The sequence below is a fragment of the Hemicordylus capensis genome, chromosome 2 (assembly GCF_027244095.1).
Source record: "Hemicordylus capensis ecotype Gifberg chromosome 2, rHemCap1.1.pri, whole genome shotgun sequence".
NCBI classification, from domain to species: Eukaryota; Metazoa; Chordata; class Lepidosauria; order Squamata; family Cordylidae; genus Hemicordylus; species Hemicordylus capensis.
Genome location: NC_069658.1, coordinates 231,152,584 through 231,179,802, shown reverse-complemented (window position 1 = coordinate 231,179,802; position 27,219 = coordinate 231,152,584). Strand labels below are relative to the sequence as shown.

The window sequence follows — 27,219 nt, the reverse complement described above, 5'->3', positions numbered from 1 at the left end:
TTGCAGCCCCTGGACTTTGGAATGTGCTCCCTGTTGAAATAAGAGCCTCCCCATCTCTGGAAACTTTTTAAAAGCCACTGAAGAAACATTTATTCATGCAAGCTTTTAATCTGATTCATGGTTTAAATTTTTAATGTTGGTTTTAAATGATTTTAATGTTAATGATTTTAATGTCTAAAATATTTTAATTGCTTAATTGATTTAATGTTTTAAATGATTTTAATTATAAACTGCCCAGAGATGCAGGCTTTGGGCAGTATAAAAATATGTTAAACAAACAAACAAACTATGGAATTCTGTGCCACAAGATGTGGTGACAGTCACCAACCGGATTTAGATGAATTCATGGAGGACAGGTCTATCAATGACTACTAGTCGGAGGGCTCTAGGCCACTTCCAGCATCAGAGGCTAGAGATGCCTCTAAATACCAGTTGCAGGGGAGCAACAGCAGGAGAGAGGGCATCCCCTCAATTCTCGCCTGTGGGCTTCCCAGAGGCATTCGGTGGGCCACTGTATGAAACAGGTTGCTGTTGAGAGAGACCTTGGGCCTGATTCAACAGGGCTGTTCTTATGTGAGTGTTAATGAAAAATTAGGAAAAAATGTATTGGAATGGACTGGCCTGGTGTTCTGAAACCAGGCACAGTTGTAGCACTGGGCAGCGGAACTCTGTGTATTGAATTTGAAGTGAATGGGTCAATAGATGGCTTTTTAATTAATTCTTTAGGTAGTCAGCGTGTTTCACTTTTAAAATTTCCCTGTTGATCTTGTGTAATGCTACCATCAGTCCCCAGATGGCAGTTTTGTGCAAGAGTGAAAAGTGCACCTAGAAATTTCCACTCTGCCCGTGAAAGCCCCCACTTCCCATATACAAATCAGCCTTTATCTCGAGAAAAGTTGTATTGAAAAGCTGCTCCTGCTTTTCAATACAATGCGATAGTTATATTGAAAAGCTTCTCCTCTCATTGGACAGCTCCTACAACAACAACTACTACAAATATTAAGATATTGCTTTTCAACAAAAGTTTCCAAAGCAGTTTACACAGAGAATAAATAAGTAGGAAAGATGTATCCCTGACCCCAAAGGGCTCATAAGAAAAAGACACCAGCAAAAGTCACTGGAAGGATATTGGGCTGGGGCTGGATAGGGCCAGTTGCTCTCCCCCTGTTAAAGAAGGAGAACCACCACTTTTACAAGGTGCTTCTTTGCCCAGTTAGCAGGCTCCTGAAGCATGCAAATGAGAGAGTTTCCCACTCCTGTTATCAGCTGAAACTGCTGTGTCTGCTGGAAGAGGCAAGTAGGTGACTTTTTCTTCTCCTGACCCTGCCTGCTTTACTTAAGGAAATGCTTCCTGGGCCTTTCCCAGACGGTCTTTTCCAGAAGGTGGGCTTAACCGTAGAATTAAGTGGGGTAAAGTAGAGCAAGTTATGAGGTAATGTATTAGCCACATATAAGCGCAATGAAGATGGTTTGAAGAAACCTGGGGCCATTCACATAGGGCTGCTTTTAATAGGGTTCCTGTTGATTCCTTCCAAATTCCTTCCAGCTGTTCATACTGTGCACCGTTCAGGTCTGTGTAGGTTGTACCACTCCCAGTGGCAATTTATGCTGAACATAAGAACATAAGTAGGACTTTGTACTTGTACCTTCAGGTCTAATTCCACAGCCCCTCCCAACACACACATTTAGATGTTTTCCATTGGTCAAAATTTTCCTCCTCAGCCAATCAGAGTGCTCCCTCTGCATTCTTCTTGGGTGTTCTTGTCCCCACCTTGTGACAGTGAGTGTAGAAAGAGATCCTTGCTTCTGAGCTGGTGGATGGAGCAGATCTGGTTCCTCTTTTTGCACTTGAGGGCTGCTGTCCTTCTGCTGAGGGGCTGCTCCGGTGAGTACTTCTCTGGGAGCCAAATTCTCCTGTCTCCTGTCTGCTGAGCAGAATAAGCACCATTGATGCACTGTGAGAAAGAGAGAAGGGAGGGGGCGAGACCAAGGCTCCCTCAGACACCTGCTTCCGCTTCAGCTGTAGGTGGACTTTGAACGCTCCTCCTGCAGTTCCTGCTGCCAAGAACAAACTCGGCTGCTTTTTATTACAGGAGATTGTCTAGTCTGGATTTTCATCTGCTTTCATGATTTTCTATTGTTTGAGCATAGAAAATTGTGGTTTTATTATTATTATTTATTTGATTTCTATACCACCCTTCCAAAAATGGCTCAGGTCAGGGCGGTTTATAGCAATAGCAATAGCAATAGCACTTACATTTATATACCGCTCTATAGCCAGAGGTCTCTATATTGCCCCCAACATTCTGGGTACTCATTTTACCGACCTCGGAAGGATGGAAGGCTGAGTCAACCTTGAGCCCCTGGTCAGGATCGAACTTGTAACCTTCTGGTTACAGGGCAGCAGTTTTACCACTGCGCCACCAGGGGTTTACACAGAGAAATAATAAATAAATAAGATGGATCCCTGTCCCCAAAGGGCTCACAATCTAAAAAGAAACATAAGAGAGACACCAACAACAGTCACTGGAGGTACTGTGCTGTAGTTGGATAGGGCCAGTTACTCTCCCCCTGCTAAATAAAGAGAATCACCATGGTAAAAGGTGCCTGTTTGCCAAGTTGTATTCAAATTTGGCCATTGCTCTACAGGGCCTCAGGCAGGGTTCTTTGCCCTCACCTGTGTTACTTGATCCATCTAACTAGAGGTGCTGAGGACTGAACTTGACCCCCTTGCCGTGGGATCTCCTGTAGAGCAAGACAGTCTTCCATCTACCCTAATTTCCATCGATTATCTTGTATTCTGTTTTTATTGAGGCCAGAATTTGGATAGAGCCGAATGTTGTGTGTGTGTGTGTGTTTTTCTTGAAACACAAAAAGCAGAGGCTGGTTTGGGGATTCTCCATCCAAAACAGAGTCCTTTGCAAATCTCAGTTTACTCTCTTGTATGTTTGAAATGTAAGCCTTCTGGGGCAGGGATCACTTTACAGAAATGGTCCAATGGCTGTGGGCACATGACTCCTTCCCTGCCCCTTGCTGGCATCCTCCTCACAACCCCATACCCCTGGGGATCTCCCTATTATTTTATTGATTGATTAATTGATTGTTGAATTTATATACCGCCTTCCATTAAAAACAATCTCAAGGCGGTTTACAAAAGTTTAAAAAATACAATAAACTATACTACTACTGCTACTACTATGAATATTTATATTCCACTCTTCAACCAAAGTTCCCAAAGCAGTTTACATAGATAAAAATAAATAAAATGGCTCCCTGTCCCCAAAGGGCTCACAATCTAAAAAAGAAACATAAGATAGACACCAACAACAGCCACTGGAGGGATGCTGTGCTGGGGATGGATAGGGTCGGTTGCTCTACCCCTGCTAAATATAAGAGAATCACCACTTTAAATGGTGCCTCTTTGATCCACTAGAAAGGCTTTAAAGGGTGAAGAAAGAGCTATTGGTGACAGCCTTTCTTCTCCTGCAGCTTCACACTCCTCCTTCTTCCAAATGTCTGGCCTCTCTCTTTCCCTTTCCCTCCTTTCTCCCTCATTCTGAGGATGGCAGATATCCACCAGCTTTCCCCCACTTCTCACTTGTTGCCACTCCATTCTCTTTCCTCCGCTCTCTCCAATTGCTCCCAAAGGCCTCCTTTCCACACTATCTAGTTCTCCCTCTGAGCTCCTATGGCCATATTGTCTTCTGCCCCTCTTATTACCCCCCTCCTCGGGTGTCCTAAGGATTCCCCCTCTTGCTCCCCCATCTCCTGCCTGGAGTCTCTTTCTAAATTGGAGTAGGGGTTGCTATTGGTTGGCAGGATCTTTGTATGGTTTGGGGTTCCCCAAGCGTCAGACCCCCTTAATTCTGTCCTCCTCTGTTGCCTTCCAGGCTCCTCCTCAAACTCCCTGCACCATCTCTACCTGGGGGTATCGGAGCCCATCCCGGGCCTGCCCTGGTTCACTCAGTTGGGATATGTGGATGACCAGCTTGTCACTCGCTATGACAGCAACACAAGGAGAGTTGACCCTCAAGTCCCCTGGATGGAGAAGGCGGAGGATGCCCAGTACTGGGAGTGGGAGACCCAGCAAGCTCAGGAGGCTGAGCTCTATTTCAGGCAGGCTCTCTTGACCCTCCAGAGTCGATACAAGCGGAGTGGAGGTGAGTGGTGGTGGTGGGGGGGAGAAGGGCATGAGTCTGCACCAGGGGCATAGCTATAATTGAGCAAATGGGTTCAAGGAACCCGGGCCCCCAAGCTCCTGAGGGACCCCCAGCTCCACCCTTCACTATTTTCTTCATTATCTCCCTCACTAGTTGCAGGGGAGTAACAGCAGGAGAGAGGGCACGCCCTCAACTCCTGCCTGTGGCTTCCAGCGGCATCTAGTGGGCCACTGTGTGAAACAGGATGCTGGACTAGATAGGCCTTGGGCCTGATCCAGCAGGGCTGTTCTTATATTCACTTTGAGGGGCTGCGAGGGAGAGGGGTGAACACAGGCCCCCTTTCCCCTAGCTATACCCCTGTCTGCAGCCCCCTATTTCTTCATTCCCGGGGGTTTCCTATTTCTTCCTCAGGAACAGTGGTTAAAATCAGGGCAGGCCAAATCTACCGATTCCATTTGCCAGTGTTGTCCCTTCCCCTGTGAAATGAAAATATATACTAATCATATTGATTGTGGTGGTGGTGGCGGCAGCGGTTATATTGATGTAACTAGTATCAATATAGCCACCTTAAGTGGCACAGTGGAGAAATGCTTGACTAGCAAGTAGAAGGTTGCTGGTTTGAACACCAGACTGTGGGAAACAACTATATCGGGCAGCAGTGATATAGGAAGATGCTGAAAGGCATCATCTCACACTGTGCGGGAGATGACAATGGTAAACCCCTCCTACCAAAGACAACCACAGGGCTCTGTGGGCACCAGGAGTCAAAATCGACTTGATGGCACACTTTACCTTTAGTATCAATATAAAAAGCAGACATTTCTCTTCATTTCCTGTGCTTCTTATTTTTATCCGTTGTCATTTTTGTCATTTTAGTGATTGGAATGGGAGGAATAGAGCCCTACTCTGTGGGAAAGCAGAAACACATTAGCATATTGGGGATTAGAGATTTGGAGAGGGACCGCTCTGACATGGTGCAACTCTGCTGGTCCTGCATTGTGAGTCTTTTTCAGGGCTTCATACCTGGCAGTGCCTGGTTGGCTGTGAGCTGAGCAAAGACGGGAAGCAGAAAGGAAGGTTTATGCTGTGCGGCTATGATGGGAGGGACTTCATCCGCCTGGACAAGGAGAACTTCACCTGGACGGCAGCTGATGAGCAGGCCCAGCTGACCAAGAGGAAGTGGGAGGCTGGACCCACCATTAAAAGGATATGGAAATACTACCTGGAGAATACCTGCACTGAGAGACTGCAAAAATATATTAACAATGAGAAAGAGACTCTGCTGAGGATAGGTGAGGATGGGAAGTGGGGATGACTTGTGGGGAGAAGTTGACGTTCCTCTGCCCTCAGTCTGCCCCTTTGTCTGCCTGCCCATGCATTTGTTTCAGCTTTTTAAAATCCCACCTCCCAGTTTTAAAAATTACTTTTAAAGGGGGGGAGCGGATAATTTCTGGATGTTGTTTTTTTACATCAGCTCCCCTGAGATTCTTTGGTGTTACATCACTTCCCCTCTGATTATTCGATGTTACATAGCTTTTTTCCCATTATGATGGATTCTTTGATTTCCCTGTAAGTTGTAAAAAAAAAAAAAACTAATTAAAATTAAAGGATGGCTGTATTCACTTGTAATTGAATATAAAAAGTCTGGCCATCCTTATCTACTTGTGGGGTGCCTTTCAGAGCTCCACTTTGAGCAGGTTTTTTTAAAAAAGCAATTTCTAAAATACTTTCCCCATAAAATTCTATGGAGATTTTCTCCAGGGGGAAAAAAAAGCAAGTTGACTCCGACCCTGGTTCAAAAGTCTCAATTTCGACATCTCTGATTTTTGACTGGATTGGACCCAATCTGGTCCAGTTTTTCCACTTCTATACACCCCTACTGAATATCCTCTTGACCTTCTGGCTGGGCCTGTTCATAGCCCTTCTGCTAATTCCACTCCAGGTTGATGTTCGTCAGCATTCCCACCTGGTAGGGATCTATCCCTGCCTCTTCCATGCCTCTTTGCTTCATATTAAAATGAATATTACGCCTCATAAACAGGGAGATGAACATCTGCAGTAAACCTGTGATGTTGGTCACATTTATCTCAAGCAAGATGGTTATTCAGATCACCCAGGAATCAAAGGAGACTCTATTTCTTCCACCTCTGCTTGGTTCATGAAAATGAATATGAGATGTCATAAGAAACAAAATGGAGGTTAAGGAAGGAACTGAAGGGTGGTCATTCTAGACCAGAAGAGAATAGCAGTTCCAATGTCCTTTCCTTAGAGGGTATCAATACCTTTATTGTAGCAGAAGCTTTTAAGGACTGCAGTCCACTTTAGCAAATGCATGAACCTGAAGAATTCCCCCTAATTTTATGCAGAATAAAACCCTGGTACCATGTCCAGTGGAGAAATGACTTGACTAGCTAGCCAGAGGTTGCCGGTTTGAATCCCCACTGGTATGTTTGCCAGAGTATGAGAAACACCTATATCGGGCAGCAGTTATATAGGAAGATGCTGAAAGGCATCATCTCCTACTGCGCGAGATGAGGCAATGGTAAACTCCTCCTGTGTTCTACTAAAGACAACAACAGAGCTCTGTGGTCACCAGGAGTCGAAATCGACTTGATGGCACACTTTACTTTAACATGTCCCAGTTTCTGAGATGGGTAGGAAAAGGGGAAACCCACAAGACATATCTTGTAGGAAAATGTAAACCCACAAGAGAGATCTTGTAGGGGAAAGTAAACCAGGAACATTGACTCAACAGCACCCTTTACTTTACCATGTCCCAGTTTCTGAGATGGGTAGGAAAAGGAGAAACCCACAAGACGGATCTTAAGAACGTAAGAACAGCCCTGCTGATCAGACCCAAGGCCCATCTAGTCCAGCTTCATGTTTCACATAGTGGAGCACCAGATGCTGCTGGAAGCCTACAGGCAGGAGTTGAGGGCATGCCCTCCCTCCTGCTGTTACTCCCCTGCAACTGGTACTTAGAGGCATCCTGCCTTTGAGGCTGGAGGTGGCCTATAGCCCTCCAACGACTAATAGCCATTGATAGACCACTACTCCATGAAGTTATCCAAACCCCTCTTAAAGCCATCCAGGTTGTTGGCTGTCACCACATCTTGTGGCAGAGAATTCCATGGGTTGATGATGCGTTGTGTGAAAAAGTACGTCCGTTTGCTGATCCTAAATTTCCTGGCAATCAATTTCATAGGATGACTCCTGGTTCTAGTGCTATGTGAGAGGGAGAATAATTCTCTCTATCCACTTTCTCCACACCATGCATGATTTTATACACCTCTATCATGTCTCCCCGCAGTCATCTTTTTTCTAAACTAAATAGCCTGAAATGTTGTAGCCTTGCCTCATAAGCAAGGTGCTCTAGGCCAGGGGTTCTCAACGTTGGGTCTCCAGATGTTATTGGACTTCAACTCCCATAATGCCCTGCCGCAGTGGCCTTTAGCTGGGGATTATGGGAGTTGAAATCCAATAACATCTGGGGAGCCAACGTTGAGAATCCCTGCTCTAGGCCCCTGATCATCTTGGTTGCCCTCTTCTGCACTTTCTCCAGTTCTACAATGTCCTTTTTTAGATGTGGTGACCAGAATTGTATGCAGTACTCCAGGTGTGGCTGCACCATAGTTTTGTATAAGGGCATGATAATATTAGCCATTTTATTTTCAATCCCCTTCCTAATGATCCCTAGCATGGAATTGGCGTTTTTCACAGTTGCTGCACATTGAGTCGACACTTTCAACAAACTGTCCACCATGACCCCAAGATCCCTCTCCTGGTCAGTCACCGACAGCTCAGATCCCATCAGTGTGTACTTGAAGTTGGGGGTTTTCGTCCCAATGTGCATCACTTTACACTTGCCAACACTGAACTGCATTTAACATTTTGTTGTCCACTCCCCCAGTTTGGAGAGATCCTTTTGGAGCTCCTTACACTCTTTTTTGGATTTCACTACCCAAAAGAGTTTGGCATCATCTGCAAATTTGGTCACCTCACTACTTACCCCTGCTTCTAGATCATGTATGAATAAATTAAAAAGCACCGGTCCCTATACAGATCTCCGGGGGACCCCACTTCTCACTTCCTTCCATTGTGAAAATTCTCCATTAATCCCTACCCTCTGTTTCCTGTCCTTCAACCAGTTAGCAATCCACATATGTACTTGTCCCCTTATCCCATGACTGCTAAGTTTTCTCAGGAGTCTTTGATTAGGAACTTTGTTGAAAGCTTTTTGGAAAAATCTTGTAGGAAAAAGTAAACATGACTCTTTTTTTATTACATTGAATTTAAAGGAGGAGATGCTTGAAATTTCTAGAAACATGTCATAAAAATTAAAAAAACTTGATCAAAAAGCTTATTTATAGCAGGAACTCAATCCATAAAGTCTTTCTGGACAGTGACCTCCCCCCCCCCCATTGATTCCTGAAGCAATGTTGCTGCGGGGTTCTGCTTATTCTCTCTGATATTTGGCTACTATTAGCTATCCAATTCATTTTTTTAAAAGTATTTTTTTCAATACTATTTCTCTGACTTGAATGAGTTCAAAATTTTGTGCAAGGAGGAAAATATGTAGATGACCATATAGGGTAACCTATGGAGGAGTGTTGAATGCACAAATGGTGAAGAATGGAAAGGTTCACTCCCAAGGGTATGCCTCCACATGCCTCATTTCAGTATGTGAATGCACTTTTCTTCCAGTTCTCCCCATGTCGCCACTCCCCTCAACCTCACTGCAATATTTTACCCTTGCTTCATCATCATCATCATCATCATCATCATCATCATCAGTGTATCAAATTGCAGGCAAGTCATTAGAGGGGGCAATCAGGCAAGGGAGAAAGGAAACAATTCAGCAGGATTTTCAGAAAGTAATTTATTAAGAAATCAGCAACAAAGTCCAGAGAATGAGGGCTTTCTTGCCATTTTTGTGGAAGACCACTGCAACTCCCACAAAAAATGCCATTCATGTGGAAATACCTATAATGGAAGGTATCTTAGGCAAAGAAAAGCTCCTATTTCATGAGACCGAATGTAGTTGTCTGGTGGCCAGAAAGGGCTTAAGCAAGAAAGGGGGCCTTTGACACTGATTCTGTGAAGACTAAATTCCCACCTGAGCATGCAAATGTAGGTGTTGCATCCCTTTATGCAACACCTCACCTGGCTACATGATCTGCTCCTCCACATTTGACTCCCTTTGTGAGACATGATTCCGCTACAGGATATTGAGCATACAGACTCCCCAGCTGGAAATGGGAGGGTAGAGAGGGTTGGGCTTTGCCAAAGATGGCATTTGATTGGTGAAACTGAACACTATAAATATCCAGCCTATTTCAGCCACATTCCTCCAGATAACACAAAGTTCATTATCAATTCAGTCATGGAGGAAAAGCTCTGAAGGAGCTCACTGGACAAGTCAGACAACTGCTAATTATTATCTTTGAGAGTTTTCAGTACAATCAGAAGTGGCCAGGATGTTGCCTTCTTTGGAGGTTTTCATCTCTGGGGGATGCCATTAGGGTGCAGTGCACTATGCTAGATTACCATCTGGGGTCTCTGTCTGCTGCTAAAATAAAATATTCAGCCTCCCTGCCATCCAACCATTATTAAACCCAATGATGCCCTTTCTGCAGAGTCCCCAACTGTGAAGGTGGCATGCAAGCTGGGCCATGATGGCCTGGAGACCCTCGTCTGCCGAGCTCATGGCTTCTACCCCAAGGAGATTGATGCCACCTGGAGGAAGGATGGTGAGGTCTGGGAGCAGGAGACCCTCCGTGGAGGTGTCAGCCCCAATTTGGATGGGACCTACCACACCTGGATCAGCACTGAGATCCATCCCAAGGATAAGAAGCGCTACCAGTGCCATGTGGAACATGACAGCCTGTTGGAACCTCTGAACGTGACCTGGGTGGAGCCTGGTGAGAAACTTCAGGGGAGGAAGGAGGGTAGGGCTCCTTTGTGGGTGGGTGTAGCAAAGTCTGGGAGGTCAATATTCTTTCAGGGATGGAGCCTCTCAGCAGAAGCTTGCAAGAATCCTTATAGGATGCTGAACATGCTTTCAGATTCAGAGTAAAGTAGGGCTGGGTTGGCATGGGTGTCAGAACTCCTGCTGATTTTGTGGGGTGTCCAATGAATACTGCAGGGAAATTGGAGTGGGCAGGGGTCTTACCAAGAATGGTGGAGATCCTTCTAGTTCTTCTAAGCATAAAATGCTCTTCAGAAGAAGTGGGTCATGAGAATCTATCTCCCTGCTGGGATTATTTTCCTTCCCGGAATGCACAGAGGAACGGTAAAACACATCATGCCCTTTCCCACTGCATTCTTGCAAGGAGAATAGCACTGGTGGGGAGATGTGCAGTGCATCTGCCACTTTGGCCAAAGACCATTTTATGCTTTAAAAAAACCAAAACAAAAAACCACTGCTGCTCTCTGAAATACTGGGCTCTGGTGAGTCCTCATGAGGCAGAGAGATTCTGTAGCAGGAAAACTACATGGTTTGTGGTAGAGTACCTCTCTCTGCTTGAGTTCCTGGGGAGTCACTACCAGTCTGAGTCAACATGTGTTTGTCCCATTTCAGCCTCAGTGCCCGTGGGGGCTATCTGTGGGGTCGTGGCTTCCATTCTACTAATGATGACTGGGATAATTTTATTCTTAAGTAAGTAAACTGAAATGTTTGCTGGTGTGTTTGTGTGTGTGAGGGGAGGAGAGGGAGGGAGGGAGGGAGAGACTGTGGTAGACTCTCATTGAGATTTTTCTGGCATTGGCAACTCATACCCTCAACAGCTAGTGGTACACAATCGCACCATCCCTAAATGACATTTAGAAATTGATATTAAAGCAGTTCAAAATATAAACATCTATATAATGTTTTCACACACCATAAACCTCTCTGTAAATGACGTTTTAGACCTAGACTGGGTAGTACCTGAAGGTCCGATTATTGATCTTCCCATTAGAAGCAAGGTTTTCTCCATGTGGGGGTTAAATAACCCTTTAATGACAAGCCTACATAATCCCCAGGGCCTGGAAGCATCTGAGTGTCATCTAAACAATTTCCTCCCCTGCCCAAATTGTTAATGAGGTCCTAAACATATTTACTTGGAATGAAGCCCCAGTCACTTCTGTGGAATCTGCCGCTTGCATAAATATATTTCTTACTTTTACAAGGCTCTTCTTCCCTCTGAGTGCTCCTGTTTAGGGGTTCAGTTGATGCCTTACGGTACCTCTGAGACTGTGAGTGGGCTTGTCAACTTCTCTTCTTTTCCTTCTGGCGGCCTCCAGCTTCATCATCCCAAACCCTAAAAATGCCGAGCCTCCTGCTCAGGGGCCCAATCCTGTCCCAAGCTCTCTGTTCCATCCCTTTCAATTGATAAACCAGGGGGTCCCAATTCTATCCTCTGAAGGCCACCACTACCCTCCAATCTATTTGATTCATTTAAAAGATGGACATTTCTTCTTTCAGCATTACTGATTCTTTTTTCCTGCCCTGAGTTTTCCTCTGAAGTTTCTTGAGCAGAGATAGATAGATAAACTTTATTGTCGTCTTCGACCAGTACAGAAACATGGGGGAAATACACAATGCCATACACGCACAGTATAACAACAGTATAGCTCTACGAACATACAGTGGCGTGATAAATTATTCCACTACAGTGGTCATTAGTTGGTGTCATATGTTCATTGCTATTAAACAAAATTTTACCACATTATGGGTAATGTGGGCTTGATGATCTGATTAAAAAATAAATAAACCGAATGCTTCATCTCCTCTGCCTCATAGATCCTTAATCAAGGGTAAAATGAATGATTCACACAAATCCCTGTAAAAGTTACAATATAATAAAACACAACCCATATCCCCTATGGCAATGGGGTTACTCTGAAGAAAAGTAGGGATTGGGTTGATATTTGAAAAGATATTTGAAAAGTTGTGTAGTAACAGTTATCTAGAGAGCTTATGGAATCTCCTTATCAGCTGGTTGTTGAGAAACCACCATCTGGCATGGAGGTTTTGGGTCTGAGGACACTGCAGAGGGTATGGATTCTCTGGAGGTTCCTTAGAACATAAGAATAGCCCTGCTGCATCTGGCCCAAGGCCCATCCAGTCCAGCATCCTGTTTCCCACCAGATGCCTCTGAGAAGCCCACAGACAAGAGCAGACCTCCCGTTCAGGGAGGTTTGTGAGCTTTTTCAGTAAAAATAAGCCAGGGCCACAACGAGGCCTATTGGGCATGTGCAGCAGCCTCCAAAATGGCCGCCATGATGGGGGTGAGGCTCAGAATGGACCGAAGACTGCCTGCACAGAGTGATTTGAGCCATAATGGAGGCCCGTGGAGGGAGGGGGAACCCAGAGACCCTGAACAGCCTTGGAGAAGCCCCCTAGAGGGGATAAGTACTACTACTACTACTAATAATAACAATAATAATAATAATAATAATAATTAATTAATAACTTTTTACTGAATAAAGCTCACGAAGCCCCCCAAAGCAAACCGGGTTATGTGTGTGCCGGACCAAACTGGTCTGGTACGGACTTGAACCGGGCCAGCTAGTTTTATGCACACCCCTAATAGCCACCAGACTAGTAGCCATTGATATAGCTACATTCCATCCCTGTGTCTCTTATTCTGTCTCTGCAGAGAAACGGCAGATATATAGCAGCACTTACAGAGCAGTATTAGGTAAGCAACGATCTTTGCTTAATGATCTTTTCAAAGATTCCCATCTTTGAAATATTACTGTCGGGGTTTCCTACCCTCCTCCGTGAGATAGGATTGTTTACCCAGTCAAATGGTGGTGTGCTCCAGTCGCCAGGACAACCCCAGTAATTCAGGAGTCGGGAAGGGCTCAGAGAGGCGGGCAAAAGCTGCTGGGGGATGGGCGGGTGCAGCCCAAGAGGCAGCAGGATGGTGGAGATGGAAGAGTGATGAGATCAGCTCCACAGCTGCAGCCTTGTGAGGAAATGCTAGTGAAGGGGGTGGAGTTGGAGCAGGGGCGTAGCAAGGTTGTAGTGGGACCAGAGACAAGATTTTAAAATGGGCCCCCCACTCACTGAAGCTCAGCTCATGAAGTAAAGAAATCTTAAATGAGGCAGAAAGACATGCTGTTCTGGTCGCTCCAGGTCTTAGCACTCACATCAATTTCGGAGGATGAATACAACTGAAGGAAGCCCGGGCGGGTGCGCGGCTGGGGGAGTCAGTCATGTGATTTGCCTCTGGAGGGCCCCCCAAGGCATTGGGCCCCCAGACAACTGTCTCCCCTTGCCCTATTATATTTACACCCCTGAGTTGGAGAAAAGGGCTCCTTGGGAGGCCAGGGATTGGGTGGTCAATAGGGATGTGCATTGAGCTGTGGTCTGGTACTGGGGTGGGGGTCCCTTTAAGGGCGGGGGGAGGGTGTACCTACCCCTCCCTCCGCTTGTCCCCCGCTGGCGCACGTCTGTTTAGCAAGTCTTTGGGGCGGCAGGATACCTCCCTGCCGCCCCTTCCCCCTCTGGCAGCAAAAGGCTTCAGGAAGCCTTTTGCGCATGCGCACATCGCGCATGCGACACGGAGACGTGCATGCATGCGATGCGGAGATGTGACACGTGCGCAAAAGGCTACCTGAAGCCTTTTGCTGCCAGAGGGGGAAGGGGCGGCAGGGAGGTATCCTGCCGCCCCAAACGCTTGCTAAACGGATGCGTGCCGGCAGGGGACAAGTGGAGGGAGGGGTAGGTACACCCTCCCCCCGCCCTTAAAGGGACCCCCACCCCAGCGCCCAAACCAACGAACTGCCCAAGTCCGGACTGGTCCGGAGGCCTGCAGAATGGCCTCCGGACCGGTCCGAACACATCACTAGTGGTCAATCCACTTGCCTGAGCGGGGAAGAAGAAGGAAGGAGGGGAAGAGTGTCCTAAATGTAGGGCTTTATTTAAGGCAGGGACTGCTGAAAATGAGATGATCAGCTGGGGTGGGGTTCATTGGTCTGGTGGACTCCCAGAGAGGAGCACAGACCTTTGCTCTCACTGATAGGCGAAGGAGTGGAGTGAATATCCTTCCCTCCTCCCCCAACTCTGAGGCAATGCCCGTGCCTATAATTTAGTGCGAGAGGGTGGAAAGATTAATTAGAGAATTCCTCCTGCCTAAACATGGATAATTACTTCAGCAAAAGGCAGTCCTTGGTGGCAGTATACTGGGAAGGTGGGATTTTTGTTAGTGAGGTTGATTATATAATCTGTGAAAGGTGGGTCTTTATTGCATTTTTTACAAACACATACACATACATGTTAACATGTTTGTGAACTGTGAAGAGGCTCATCTGGTCTGAGCAAAAACTACTGAGCACCAGGCTGTAGATGGACTCTAAAAATTGCATAATCATGAGTCGCTTTACGAATAGCAGTGTTTGCTTCTCTTGTCCCACAGTCAGTGCATTGTCAGATCCAGAGTGTAGGAAGGCCTTGTCCAGTTTTAAAACCACTGATGGTCTCCTTTTCCTCTCCTTTGTAGCACGTGTTCAGGGGCTTGACAGACCTTTCACCCCACTGGGTAAGTGGGACCTGTCGGGGTGGGCAGCCATCTCAAAAATGGGTAACTTTGCAACAGATTCTCGGGAATGGGCTATCATGAATAATAAGTGGCCAGAAAGCTTATGGGATCTTCTTCTCTGCAGGTTGCTAGGAAGAGAATGGAGGGGCCCCTGCAGGGGAGGTGGGAATGGAGAGTCTCTAGGGAGGGGGCCACTTCCAGCTCTCACACTTTCTCTGTCTCTGCAGAGGAAGGGCGGCAAGATGCATCCAGAGCAAGCCAAGAAGCAGCATCTACTGGTGGGCCTCAACAGCAGGAGGAAGGAGCCCATCTGTTAAGAAGACGTACTGCCTCTGACCAACTGCTCAACAAGAACATGGAGATTCATCAGTCTTTGCTTAAAAAAAGCAGTTATGATACCCTTCCTATAGTGAAAAACAAGGCAGCACCTCAGCTGCCTGTCAGGTGGATACGAGACCCCTCTCCCCACTGGATTCCAACAGAAGAAGAGGAGAGAGAACCACAGACATAGCAGTGGAGAGATCTCTTCCTTGCCATTCTGCTCTGATCACCTCATCTCAAGCTCTCTTCCACCCTCCCATCCATGGGCGTACCATTAATGAGACAAAGGGAGACAAATGTCTCCTGGCCCACAGCCTCTGAGGGGCCCCCCAAGGCCAGTCCCTGCCATCTCTCCAGTCCCGTAGCCAAGAGTGTGAGCTGCAGACCCCCCAAGCAGGTTCTCTGTGACTCCCGATTTCCCTTTTGTCAGTCGGCAGTGGGAGAGCGGCAGTGGTTGCAGCAGCAGAGATGGGGTGAGGGCAGGGGGGTTATTGATTGCTTCTTTGATGGTGCTGTGGTTGTTGAAAATATATTCAATTGTTCTTCAACCAAACAAGTTATTTTTAAAAAATGTTCCTTGCTCCCAGAATGGCTCACAATACTTGAGGGTTGGGGAAGAGTGGAACATCCTTCTTGACTGTTTGCTAATTTTAAACTGGTTTGCCTGGATAGCCCTTCACCTGCCTTTTCCAAATGAAAAATATTGTGGGTTTGTTTTTTTTTTTTTAAACCCTGCCATGCTACAGCCCTGACAAAAATTAAGCTTGGAACAGAAGCTTCCTTTGGAACCCACGGAAGGAAAAGAGAGCTGGTCTTCTGGTAGCAAACATGAATTGCTCTTTTGTATTTCACAAAGTTGATACTGTTGTATTATTTGGTTCTGCTGCTGTTCACACCTTGTAACTGTAGTCTCCTGTCCTCTGTTAATCTGCTAGATCATATTACACCTGTCTTTAATGTTCTTCTGCAGCAGAGACATGAGGCCAGGAGAAGGAGAGGAAGTCAGCGAGGGGCCCATCCCTGTTGTGGTTGCCCTATGGTTGCCAACGGCGTGCTAGCAGTCTACTTGAGCTCAATAGAGCTCTTTCCTTGTTGGTGCTGCTCTTTGTCTCTAGGCTCTTTCCTTGCTCCTTTGTTTCCTTGCTGTTGTAACTTACTTGAGCTGAGCTGCTGGGGCCCACCGCCAATCAGCTGTTAGGCAGGTGGGTGGGATTTGCACTGCAGAGTTCAAGCTCCACTCCAGCTGCACACAATGGATGAGTCCCACAACAGGTTTGTGTTGATCTGTGTGTCCCAATGTCCAGCCCCAACTCAATCTTGTTTTTGGAGGGGGTGATGCTTGCACAGTATGGGTTTCAAGGGTTCATTACATAAGAACAGCCCTGCTGGATCAGGCCCAAGGCCCATCAAGTCCAACATCCTGTTTCACACAGTGGCCCACCAGATGCCACTGGAAGCCTGCAGAAGGAGTTGAGGGAGTTGAGCCCTCTCTTCTGCTGTTGCTCCCCTGCAACTGGTACTCAGAGGCATCCTACCTTGGAGGCTGGAGGTGGCCTACAGCCTTCTGACTAGTAGCTGTTGATAGACCTCTCCTCCATGAAGTTATCCAAACCCCTTTTAAAGCCATCCAGGTTGTTGGCTGTCACCACATCTTGTGGCAAAGAATTCCACAAGTGGATTATGCGTTGTGTGAAAAAGTACTTCCAGTTGTTGGTCCTAAGTTTCCTGGCAATCAATTTCATGGGATGACCCCTGGTTCTAGTGTTATGGGAGAGGGAGAAGAATTTCTCTCTATCCACTTTCTCCACACCATGCATGATTTTATAGATCTCTATCATGTCTCCCTGCAGTCATCTTCTTTCTAAACTAAATAGCCCCAGGTGTTGTAGCCTTGCCTCATAAGGAGGGTGCTCTAGGCCCCTCATTCATCACAGAATCCCCTTCATCACTTTTACAGATTCCCCACCAAGGGCCCCTGTTTAAAAGTCTCTCCCTCCTTCTGCTTCTGTGTGTGTGTGTGTGTGTGTGTGTGTGTGTGTGTGTGTGTGTGTGTGTTTGAAAACCCCTTGGCAAGCGTCTGACCTGGGCGCCTTTTAGTTTTGCAATTTAAAAGAATCTTCTTTGGAAAAGGCAGTCTCAGAACTGCTTTCTCCTCGCTGGGCAGGTTTTAACTTCTGAATTGCTTATTCTGAGAGTCATAAGCTTACTAGGGAGATAACGAGATGAAGTGAGATGTGTGAGAGCACCAGGGCAGTGGCTGAGCACGTGTTGGAATACAAGAGCCATAATTAAATTCAGGACTCCTGACTAGTATTTATGAACTTTGCTTCTGTCCTTTCCTCCCTGCTCCTCCACTTCCACTGTCGTTTTGGAATTCACTTTGCTCCACAAAAACACATCTGCTTGCTTCCTGCTGGCACTGTAATTATATATGCAAAATAGGGTTGCCATGTCCCCCAGAGTTTAGGGTAGCCTCTGGATTTTGGCTCCTCCATCTGGCTGCTAAATTCCATCCAGATTTACACGTATTTCAAATGCACTGTGTAGATTGCCCAGATTTTATTCTTTTTTTTTCTTTAAAAAATCTTTTTAAAAATTTTTTATTTCATTCTATTCTAGATTTTATTCTGGACCCAATCACATGGGAGGGCAGTGAAGGAGGGGAAAGTATACAAATCTGTCAAATACATAAAATGCAAATTAGTTGTCACATAATTTGCATAATATGCAAATTAGACTACCTAGATTTGGGAAGCTTGAATATGGCAGCCCTAATGCAAAAGGTTAATTTGTTTGGGTTTAATTAAATTCAAAAATGCAGGAGGTATGTCTGGAGGCAAGGGCAGTCCCAACAGTTGCTAGAAAGAAACGTTAGAAGTTTAGTAAAGTAATACAGGATTGATTCATACAATCTGCTTTCCTAATGTGGGAAAGCAACTATCCTTGTGCTCTGCGATAGAATGCAATAGTATATAGTTGGTGGTGAGATGTCATAGTTGGGATATGTGCATTTATTAAAGTTCATTGATACTATTGTATTTGGTTTTGCTGTTATTTATACCTTGTAACTGTAGTTGGGATATGTGCAATTATTAAAGTTCCTTGATACTGTTGTATTAGTTGGAATGTGTGCAATTATTAATGTTCTTCATTGATACTGTTGTATTATTTGGTTCTGCTGTTATTCACAGCTTGTAACTGTTGTGTCCTCTGTTAATCTGCTACACCATATTACACATGTCCTTAATGTTCTGCAGCTAAGACATGGGGCCTGGAGAAGGAAAGGAAGGCAGTGAGGGGCCCATTTTGAAATCCCGTCCCTGGGCCCACTCCAACCTTGCTACACCCCAGCCTCTCTACTTCCTCCCCCCTAATAAAAACATCATTGCAAAGACAGTAGGCATATCTGCACTTAATGTTCAACACTTGTACAACTAGTGTACAGAGGTGCAGATATGTATCCAGGCGCTACGGGGGATGCAACTCACCAAGGAAGCAAGAGGTTGCTGGTTTGAATCCCCGCTAGTCTGGGGAACATACCATGGGAAACACCTATATCAGGAAGCAGCGATAGAGGAAGATGCTGAAAGGCATCATCTCATACTGTGCAAGAGATGGCAATGGTAAACCCCTCCTGTATTCTACCAAAGAAAACCACAGGGCTCTCTGGACACCAGGAGTCGACATCAACTCAACGGCACAACTTTATTTTACTTTACAGTCATTCACATGTTATGTGAAATGCAGGTACAGCAGTATATTTCCTATCCGTACCATGCATTTGGAGTATCCAGGTTCACTTTTAACATGAACACAAGTACAATCATTCAGACATCTGCACACTCATACAGCATAACGTCTGAATCGGACTAATGTGAGCAAGTCGCATGGTGTGAAAGAGCAGCAACATGAGCCCAGCATCCTCTGTAACCTGCATCCAGGGCTTACTCCTTTGCATATTGTGTTTCTGGGCTATGTGCAGTTATTACAGGGCCACAGTAGCCACCCTACATTAAGAACAGGACAAATTATATTCCGCCATTATAACTAGAAACCAGAGGGTCAGTGGGTATTATGGCTTATATTTAGAAAATGGCTCAACACCAGGTAGATTTTGAAACTTTGCCATGTAGGAAAAGTGGGTTTGAAAATGATCCACGTCAATTTTGTAGAAAAGACCAAAAAAAAAAAAATTGCTTATTTTTATGAGCTTAAATTTGACAAGTGACTCTAGCAGTTTGATAGTTTTTTGTCACTTTTCCCTTTCTCACCAACTTTGCTGGGGTTGTACTATCTATCTATATATTTCTCCTGGGTGTGCCCAGGAAAAATGCGTCCCAGCAGCCCAGCTGATTGGCTGGGCTGCGGGGGCACCTGATTGGTCCTGGCGCACCCAGGAGAATTGCCTGCCTGGGCGGCTGTGGAGGCAAGGCGGCGGGCCCGGCCATGGCAGCGGGCCAGCTAGAGGCACAGATGCTCTGTGCCTGGGCCCACTAGTAGGAAGTTATTTGTTCATTTGTGCAGTGTATTTTGAGAAACAGGTTTTTGAGTTAGATCAAAGGGAGCATGTAGAATAGCTTTGCCCTAATAGTTGTGATAGATGTTTGCGGGGGGGGGGGGGCAGTACTCTTACCACAGTGCCATGTAGGCGTTTTGGGAGTTTGGCCATGCCCCCTGTGTGTCGCACAGACAGGGGCCATGGCCAAGCTCCAGAAAGCCAGCACAGTGCTCAAAAACCCATTTCCTGCCTGGGATCGCAGCGGCAAGAAGGGCTTTGCCTTCATTTCCTGCAGGCTCGGTGAGTGATGCGGGACTGACATCCAGACACTCTACCTCTGGATCTCTTAGTCATGAGGACTAGTGCCTGCACACTCATATGAACAAAGACATGGAAGGCGGAGGGACAGATCTCTTCATACCTTTTGAACATTTTTCTATGCATACAAATATTTTCAAAGTGCTTTACTTAAGCATGCCCCGCTCAAAAAGCTGAACAAATACAGTATGCACAATGGCAGAAAGGTGGGGGAAAGTCGTCTTCTGTCAGTGGGGGAAGTGTTCCTATCTCTCTGCCTCAGCTTCAGCAAAAGAATTATTGTTTTAAGTGGAAGTTCAATGTTACTAATAAAGATCTCTAGGCAGTTTACAACCAATTATAATTAATCAATTAAAACAGAACCAGTTAAAACCACAATTAAAATTAAAATTTCTGATTGAGAAGTTGTCTTGAGCAGCAGCACCAGGAAAAAAAAAATATCAAGGGGGACTCAGGAGGGGGAAAGTGCATTTCTGGGTGGGTAAGCAGTGTTCTACATGTTAGATTTCTGAAGCAGGAATGGGGCAGTGGGGGACGTAGGGGATAATTTGCATCAACCCGCATATAATTTTTTATGTTTGTATTTTATATATTTCAAATCAGAAATGCTCCATATTTTTAGCTTAATATTTTTAATTGTTCATTTTTATTGTATGTTTTTAAAAATTTTGTAAACCGCCTTGGGATAGCTTTTAATGAAAGGCAGTATATACATTTAACAAAGAATTAAAAAAAAAATTAGCAGAACAACCCAAAAGAGTTCAAGGTGTGCCCCCTTGCTCCTGCCCATATGCAAAGCGCTGGGAGCGTGAGGCACATCCCTCTCCTCTCCAGGCTGTGTTGCTGGCTGTGGAGGAAGGAACCCTCACCCAGGCATTGGCCCCACTACACCTAAAACTTTCAAGGACTCTGCCAACCACTGACCCCTAGCTAGGGATTAGGGGGCAGACCCTCAGAGTGAGGGAGATATGAAGAAAATAGGGAGGGGTGGCGTTGGGGGGCTCTCAGGAGCTGGGGGGGCGAGTTCTTTGAACCCATCTGCTCCATTACATCTACACCCCTGACTAACAGGGGAAATGAAACTCTGCCTAGGCTGATGATAGCCCTGTGATCGGCACTGGCTGGGCCCCATCCCACCCCAGGCCCTGCATCTTACATCGTATGCAGGAAGCGTGACTTGAGGTACATGTGATTGAGGATCCAGGGGGTGAGGAGCCCCCAGTCCTATTTTGTCTACCGCCAAGCTCCCTACGCTCCTGAATCTGAGATATCAGAGAGAGCTGCCATACGCATGAGCGGCACTGCAAAGTGGTAGGAAGTCCCAGCTTCGATCCACCCTCGTAATGACGGTTGCCTTCACAAGAGTTTTTCCCTCTTCAGGACAACCCAAGACCCATGAGTGATGGGGCAGGGGATGCAGGGTGCAGCTGGTCGGGACTTCCCCACTCCTCATGGATATATGGCGAACCTTCATTGCCTGAAGGAGCCTCTAATGAGCCTAACTTCCAAAAAGCAATGAGAAAACCCTACCATCAGATCTAATCCTCCTGGCACAGTTAAGACAATTAATCAAAATTGATGGGCTTTCCTTCTCCTCCCTCCCTCCGCTTGGGTGAATTTGAGCAGGAGCACTGGACCCCTAAACTAAACAAAAAAAAAATCCCATCTCTTGCAACCCAAGAGGTACCGCTTCACAAGAGCTGCACTGGGTGGTGTTGTTTTTAAGCCAATTGCAGTGGCTGTTTGCTTTGTGCAAGAACAGGGTGGGTGGTTTTAAGTCTGATTTCAAAAGGTGAGGGGCAGAGGGGTGGTGTGGTGTGGGGACAGAGCAAGCCTCCAAAAAACCAGCACATACAACACCTGAAACTTGAAACATCGAGATAAGATTCAATTACAGGCTGTGTACGTTCATGTGTGGATTGGTAACTGGTTGAAGGACATGAAACAGAGGGTAGGAATAAATGGACGGTTTTCACAATGCAGGGAAGTAGGAAGTGGGGTCCCCCAGGGATCGGTACTGGGACCAGTGCTCTTTAACTTGTTCATAAATTATCTAGAAGTTGGGGTGACCAGTGAAATGGCCAAATTTGCAGATGACACTAAACTATTTGGAGTAGTGAAATCCAAAACAGATTGTGTGGGGTAAAACTACAATACCTGGGCTTTTTAGTTTAGAAAAAAAGACAACTGAAAGGAGACATGACAGAGGTCTATTAAATTATGAATGGTGTGGAGAGAAATTTTTCTCCTTCTTGTATAACTCTAGAATCAGGGGTCATCCCACAACACTGATTGCCAAGAAATTTAGGGCCGACAAAAGGAAGTACTTTCCCACACAACACATAATTAACCTATGGAATTATCTGCCACAAGATGGGGTGACAGCTACTAGCCTGGATGGCTTTAATAAGAGATTAGATAAATTCATGGAGAACAAGTCTCTTAATGGCTACTAGTCTGAGGGCTATAGGCCACTTGCAGCTTAAGAGGCCTTGGACCTGATCCAGCAGGACTGTTTTTATATTCTTAAGTGTAAAGTGATGCATATTGGGGCAAAAAAACCCAACTTCACATGTACACTGATGGGGTCCTGTTGTGCCCCAAGGCCATTTTCACATTCTGTGTATGCACAGAATACCACTTACTAATTTACAGCTATTTACTCCAGAATGGAAAAGGTACCTGGTCTGCACTGCCATCTTGTGGCTCAATAGGATCTTCACTATGAGAATCATGGAGTGAGAGTGAGAGAGAGGAGAGACAAGACTGGAGGACCAAAGCAAAGTTCTAAATGCTTTATTTGAATAAAATGATAACATAAAGGCAATTTATATCCTAAACAGCTCCAAGTTTAGGATGACAAACTGTTTTAAATTGCTGCCCTGATTTCCAGGGTTTTTTAGCTGTTTAATTGGTTTTATTGTGTTTTAATAGTTTGATTTTAACTTGTTTTAATTGCTGTAAACCATCCTGAGCCATTTTGGAAGGGCGGTATATGAATCTAATAAATAAATAAAATAAGTGTTGATTCATTACTAATACTGGCTATGTGTTATGGGTGTGCAATGTAGCAACTAGAGATGGCAATAGTAAACCTTTAACTTTCCTGGAGAGGGGGGTGGGGAACGGCAGGGAGGTCGAGAGGAGGAGAGAAGCTTCAAACAAGCTGTATCGCTGGAGAGAGAACTGACATAGGACAGATGGAGGCTGGGAAAATCAAAGAGGCTTTTATTTTTATTTATGTATTTATTTATTCGATTTTTATACCACCCTTCCGAGCTGGCTCAGGACGGTTTACAATTAAAAGGCAGAAATCATTAAAAACAATTAAAACAGAAATACAAATATAAACACCAATTTTAAAACATCTTTAAAAAACAATTAAACTATCAAAACAATTAAAACCCTGAAAACCAGGTTTACATTAAAACGACGACAACTAATTAAAAACCCTGAAAGGCCAGGCCAAACAGATGGGTTTTAAGGGCTCTCTTGAAGGACAATAAAGAATTAAGATTACGAATTTCTGCTGGGAGTGCATTCCACAGCCCAGGAGCAGCTACAGAGAAGGCCCGCCTCTGAGTCGCCACCAGACGAACCGGTGGTAACTGGAGACGGACCTCCCCAGATGACCTTAATGTGCAGTGGGGATCATGTAAAAGAAGGCGCTCTCTAAGATATCTCGGACCCAAGCCGTTCAGGGCTTTAAAGGTAAAAGCCACTTTGTATTTTGCCTGGAAACCTATCGGCAGCCAGTGTAACTGTTTCAAAACAGGCATCATATGGTCTCTCCGGGTTGCCCCAGAGACCAATCTGGCTGCCGCATTCTGAACTAACGGAAGTTTCCGGACTATGTACAAAGGCAGCCCCACATAGAGCGCATTGCAGTAGTCAAGCCGGGAGGGTACCAGCTGATGCACCACTGTTTTGAGGTCATCCTCTTCGAGGAATGGGCGCAGCTGTCAAATCAGCCAAAGCTGATAGAAAGCACTCCTGGCCATGGCCTCCACCTGAGATACCAGGGTGAGGCCTGGGTCCAGGAGTACTCCCAAGCTGCGCACCTGCTCCTTCTGGGGGAGTGTAACCCCATCCAGCACAGGAAAATCTAACTCACCCTTGATCTAGACTGGTAATGATGCTTTTGAGGGCATCATTACCAGTCCCGATCAAAGGCTGGAGGCAGGACTGGAACTCATGAGTGTTGCTGGCTTGTGTTGAAGAAAACTGTTTGCATGCAGGTATCTGGTATCGGGAGTTTGTGATCCCCGGATCAAAAATAAGGACTCCTCAATATGTCCCAGTTTCCCCACCACGGGAAAACTACCAACATATCAAGCATCTAAATAGGCTCCTGGGGAGCAGGGTTGCCCCCAGAGTCTAAGCAAGCTAAGTAAAGGTGTGCCATCAAATCAGTGTCGACTCCTGGTGACCACAGAGCCATTTGGTTTTCTTTGGTAGAATACAGGAGGGCTTTACCATTGCCTACTCCCATGCAGTATGAGATGATGTCTTTCAGCATCTTCCTATATTGCTGCTGCCCGATATAGGTGTTTTACCAGCAACCTCTTGTTCACTAGGCAAGTCATTTCCCCGCTGCGCCATTAAGTGGCTAGGAAAGCTAAGTACACGCAACCAAAATGGCTTGCTACGGCAGTGACTGGCAACAGGCATTGCTGCCAACCAAAATATCCCCAAAACCTTTTGGTTCAGGGCCCACTACCTTTCTCATAGTCTTTTCGGACCACTGGATATCGGCCCGGGGTTCTGTGCCCATGCACAATTTCTAACTCGGATCTCCATATATGTGCAGACCAGAGGCGTATCTAGGAAAATAGCGCCTACAGCAAGCACTGAAATTACACTCCCTGTCCAAACATCTGACACCCATCTTTCAGATAACTTTACTATAATATCAGCTCAAAAATCCAAGTCAAGCTCATTAATCTTTTAATATTTCAAAAACTATTTAGCAGTGGATGTAGCCAGACCAAAAAATGCTGGAAAACTACAAATTTCAATATGCTGGGGCTCATGAAATACCCAAATACTATGTGGAGGTGTACTTGGAGAACTAAACAGAAGTGCCTGTCTAATTCTCTACCATGCAATTAAGCTTACTCCAAGGTGAATATAGCACTTCAACCTCTGTTAACAAGACACTGAAATGAACACGATTACACTCACAAACTGGCAGAATCAGTCCTCCAGCAATGCCACAGCTAAAATGTGGATAAAAATCCCTGTTCTCTCTTTCTCTCTCCAGGATGCAACTGAAAGCCAGTGTGGTGCAGTGGTTAGAGTGCTGGTCTAGGACAGAAGAGACCTGGGTTCAAATCCTTCCCTGCTCAGCCATGAAGCTTGCTGCCAGACCCTGCTCTCTTTGCTGGTGCCAGGCACTCCACCCTCCCCATCTTGTTTGGGGCCACAGAGGCCAAGGGGCAGTGTGGGTGCATGGAAGACAAGAGGTAAGTGAGCAGAAGCTGTGGCACTGCGCAACATCACTGATCGCGTGGTACATCTGCAAAGGCATTAGCAGCCTTAGGTTCCAATTATCTGACTTTATGGATCTTGAGCCAAACGGGATGGCCTCCACCCTTGTCTTAAAGTGGCAGCAGAGTCTTTTAATCATTGCTTTATATTTTGTGCACATTCCAAGTAGGGACTGGAAGAATGCTGAGCTAAAGGTCTGAAGGGAGAGTCTGGAGTTGGATAGGAAGAAAGGAGCAGCAGAGGGGGGGAACAAACAATAAAAAAGAGCCCAAGAAGGGCAGGCTGGGTAGAGTAAAATCGAGTTTGCAATGTGTAGGATATATGTTTTGAATTACTATAGCAATGGTGGACTTGTATAGTAATGAATCGCACAGACTGGCGAGCGGGAAGTCAATATTTACTTAATTAGATGTAACGGGATTGTTAAAATATTGTAAAAACCAATAAAAAATTTAAAAAGCAAAAAAGAGCCCAAGAAGGGGTTAATGGTGCAGGGACCCTGAGCAGACAGCCTGTCACTCCTTTGCCCACCGCAAATCTCAGGAAGCGGCAGTCTAGCGCAGGTGCTGCTGGAATGATGCTTCTGTGCCGCAGCCAAGTCTCCTTACTGCCCGGCAGAGCTCGTTTTTACCTTTCAGGGCCGGGCCGGCACCTCCCACGCCCTCAGCCTCCTCTCGGGCGCCTGCCCTTCCCTGCTCCCTCTCCTTCAGCATCTCCTCCCCCCTACTTCCTTCCCCTTCCACACCGTCCTGAGAGCAGCGACTCCCCAGCTTGCAGAACCACGACATTTGCTCGGGGGCTCTCTGCGACTGCGAGGGCCAGAGCAGAGGACTGGAGCCTCTGGAGACCGATCACGGTCCAACTGCCCGCCGTCCACGCACTCTGCTTCACGCACTGCGTCCGCAGGAGCCTCCCTTGCTCAAAGCCCAGCCGGATAGCTCCGCCCCCAGGAAGAAAACAGCCAGTCAGGAGGAGGACCGGCAGCTTCGGGGCGTGTCCTCTATAGGCCCACCCCCGAACGTCACTCTAGGTTTCCAGCCCTCCCTTTTCCCGGAAACCGGGCCGCTTCTTTTTAACTTGCCCGTGTGCCCAAATAACACGTGACCTCTGTTTGGAAAAAGGATGCTTATTAAGCAGCATTCTTTTTGTTTTAGGAAAGGGCGAAAAAAGGAGAATTGATGATAAAGAGAATTGATAGCATTAAAATGATTTTAATGTTAATGATCTTTAATGTTTAAAATGGTTTGAATTGTTTAATTGATTTAATGTTTAAATGGTTTGAATGGTCAACCGCCCAGAGACGCAAGTTTTGGACGGTAGAGAAATATGTTAAATAAAAATAAAATAAAAAAGGAAAAGGAAAGGCAAAAACACGCAACGCAAGCCAGCGAAGAGTGATGTCAGCTGTAACACCCCCCCCCTTTTAGTTCCCGGACAACCTCACCAACCGGCACAATGCACAGGACACAAGCTTAAATTCACTTAAATTCACAAGCGTAAATTCACACTAGAAGTGTGAAGGCTGTAAGATATTCCCCTCAGGGAATGGAGCCGCTCTGGGAAGAGCATCTGGGCTCCAAGTTCCTTCCCTGGCATTTCCAAGATAGGATAAGATAGATATAGATATAGATATATAGATATAGATATAGATATAGATATAGATATAGATATTTTTTTAAAATAGGACAAGATTTTTTTATTGAACCAAGATAGGGCTGAGAGAGATTCCTGCCTGCAACCTTGGAGAAGCCGCTGCCAGTCTGTGTAGACAATACTGAGCGAGATGGACCTATGGTCTGACTCAGTATATGGCAGCTTCCTATGTTCCTTTGCAAAGGACTTGACACTCCCCGCCCCGCTGAAAGTACAACAAAAAGTTGTTGGCTCCTAAAAGTTCGCGCGT

The 27,219-nt window shown here is 45.8% G+C and overlaps 1 protein-coding gene across 1 annotated transcript; it reads left to right on the top strand.

Moving 5' to 3' along the window:
* The first annotated feature begins 1,766 nt into the window (after positions 1-1,766).
* LOC128343830 (class I histocompatibility antigen, F10 alpha chain-like) lies at positions 1,767-26,420 on the top strand. The gene is made up of 11 exons (XM_053293267.1): positions 1,767-1,885; positions 3,891-4,160; positions 5,174-5,452; positions 9,797-10,081; positions 10,741-10,818; positions 12,803-12,844; positions 14,651-14,689; positions 14,917-15,012; positions 18,268-18,302; positions 19,700-19,808; positions 26,071-26,420. The coding sequence occupies exons 1-11, from the start codon at positions 1,819-1,821 to the stop codon at positions 26,418-26,420; spliced, it is 1,650 nt and encodes a 549-aa protein (XP_053149242.1). The 5' UTR covers positions 1,767-1,818.
* The last annotated feature ends 799 nt before the right edge of the window (positions 26,421-27,219 follow it).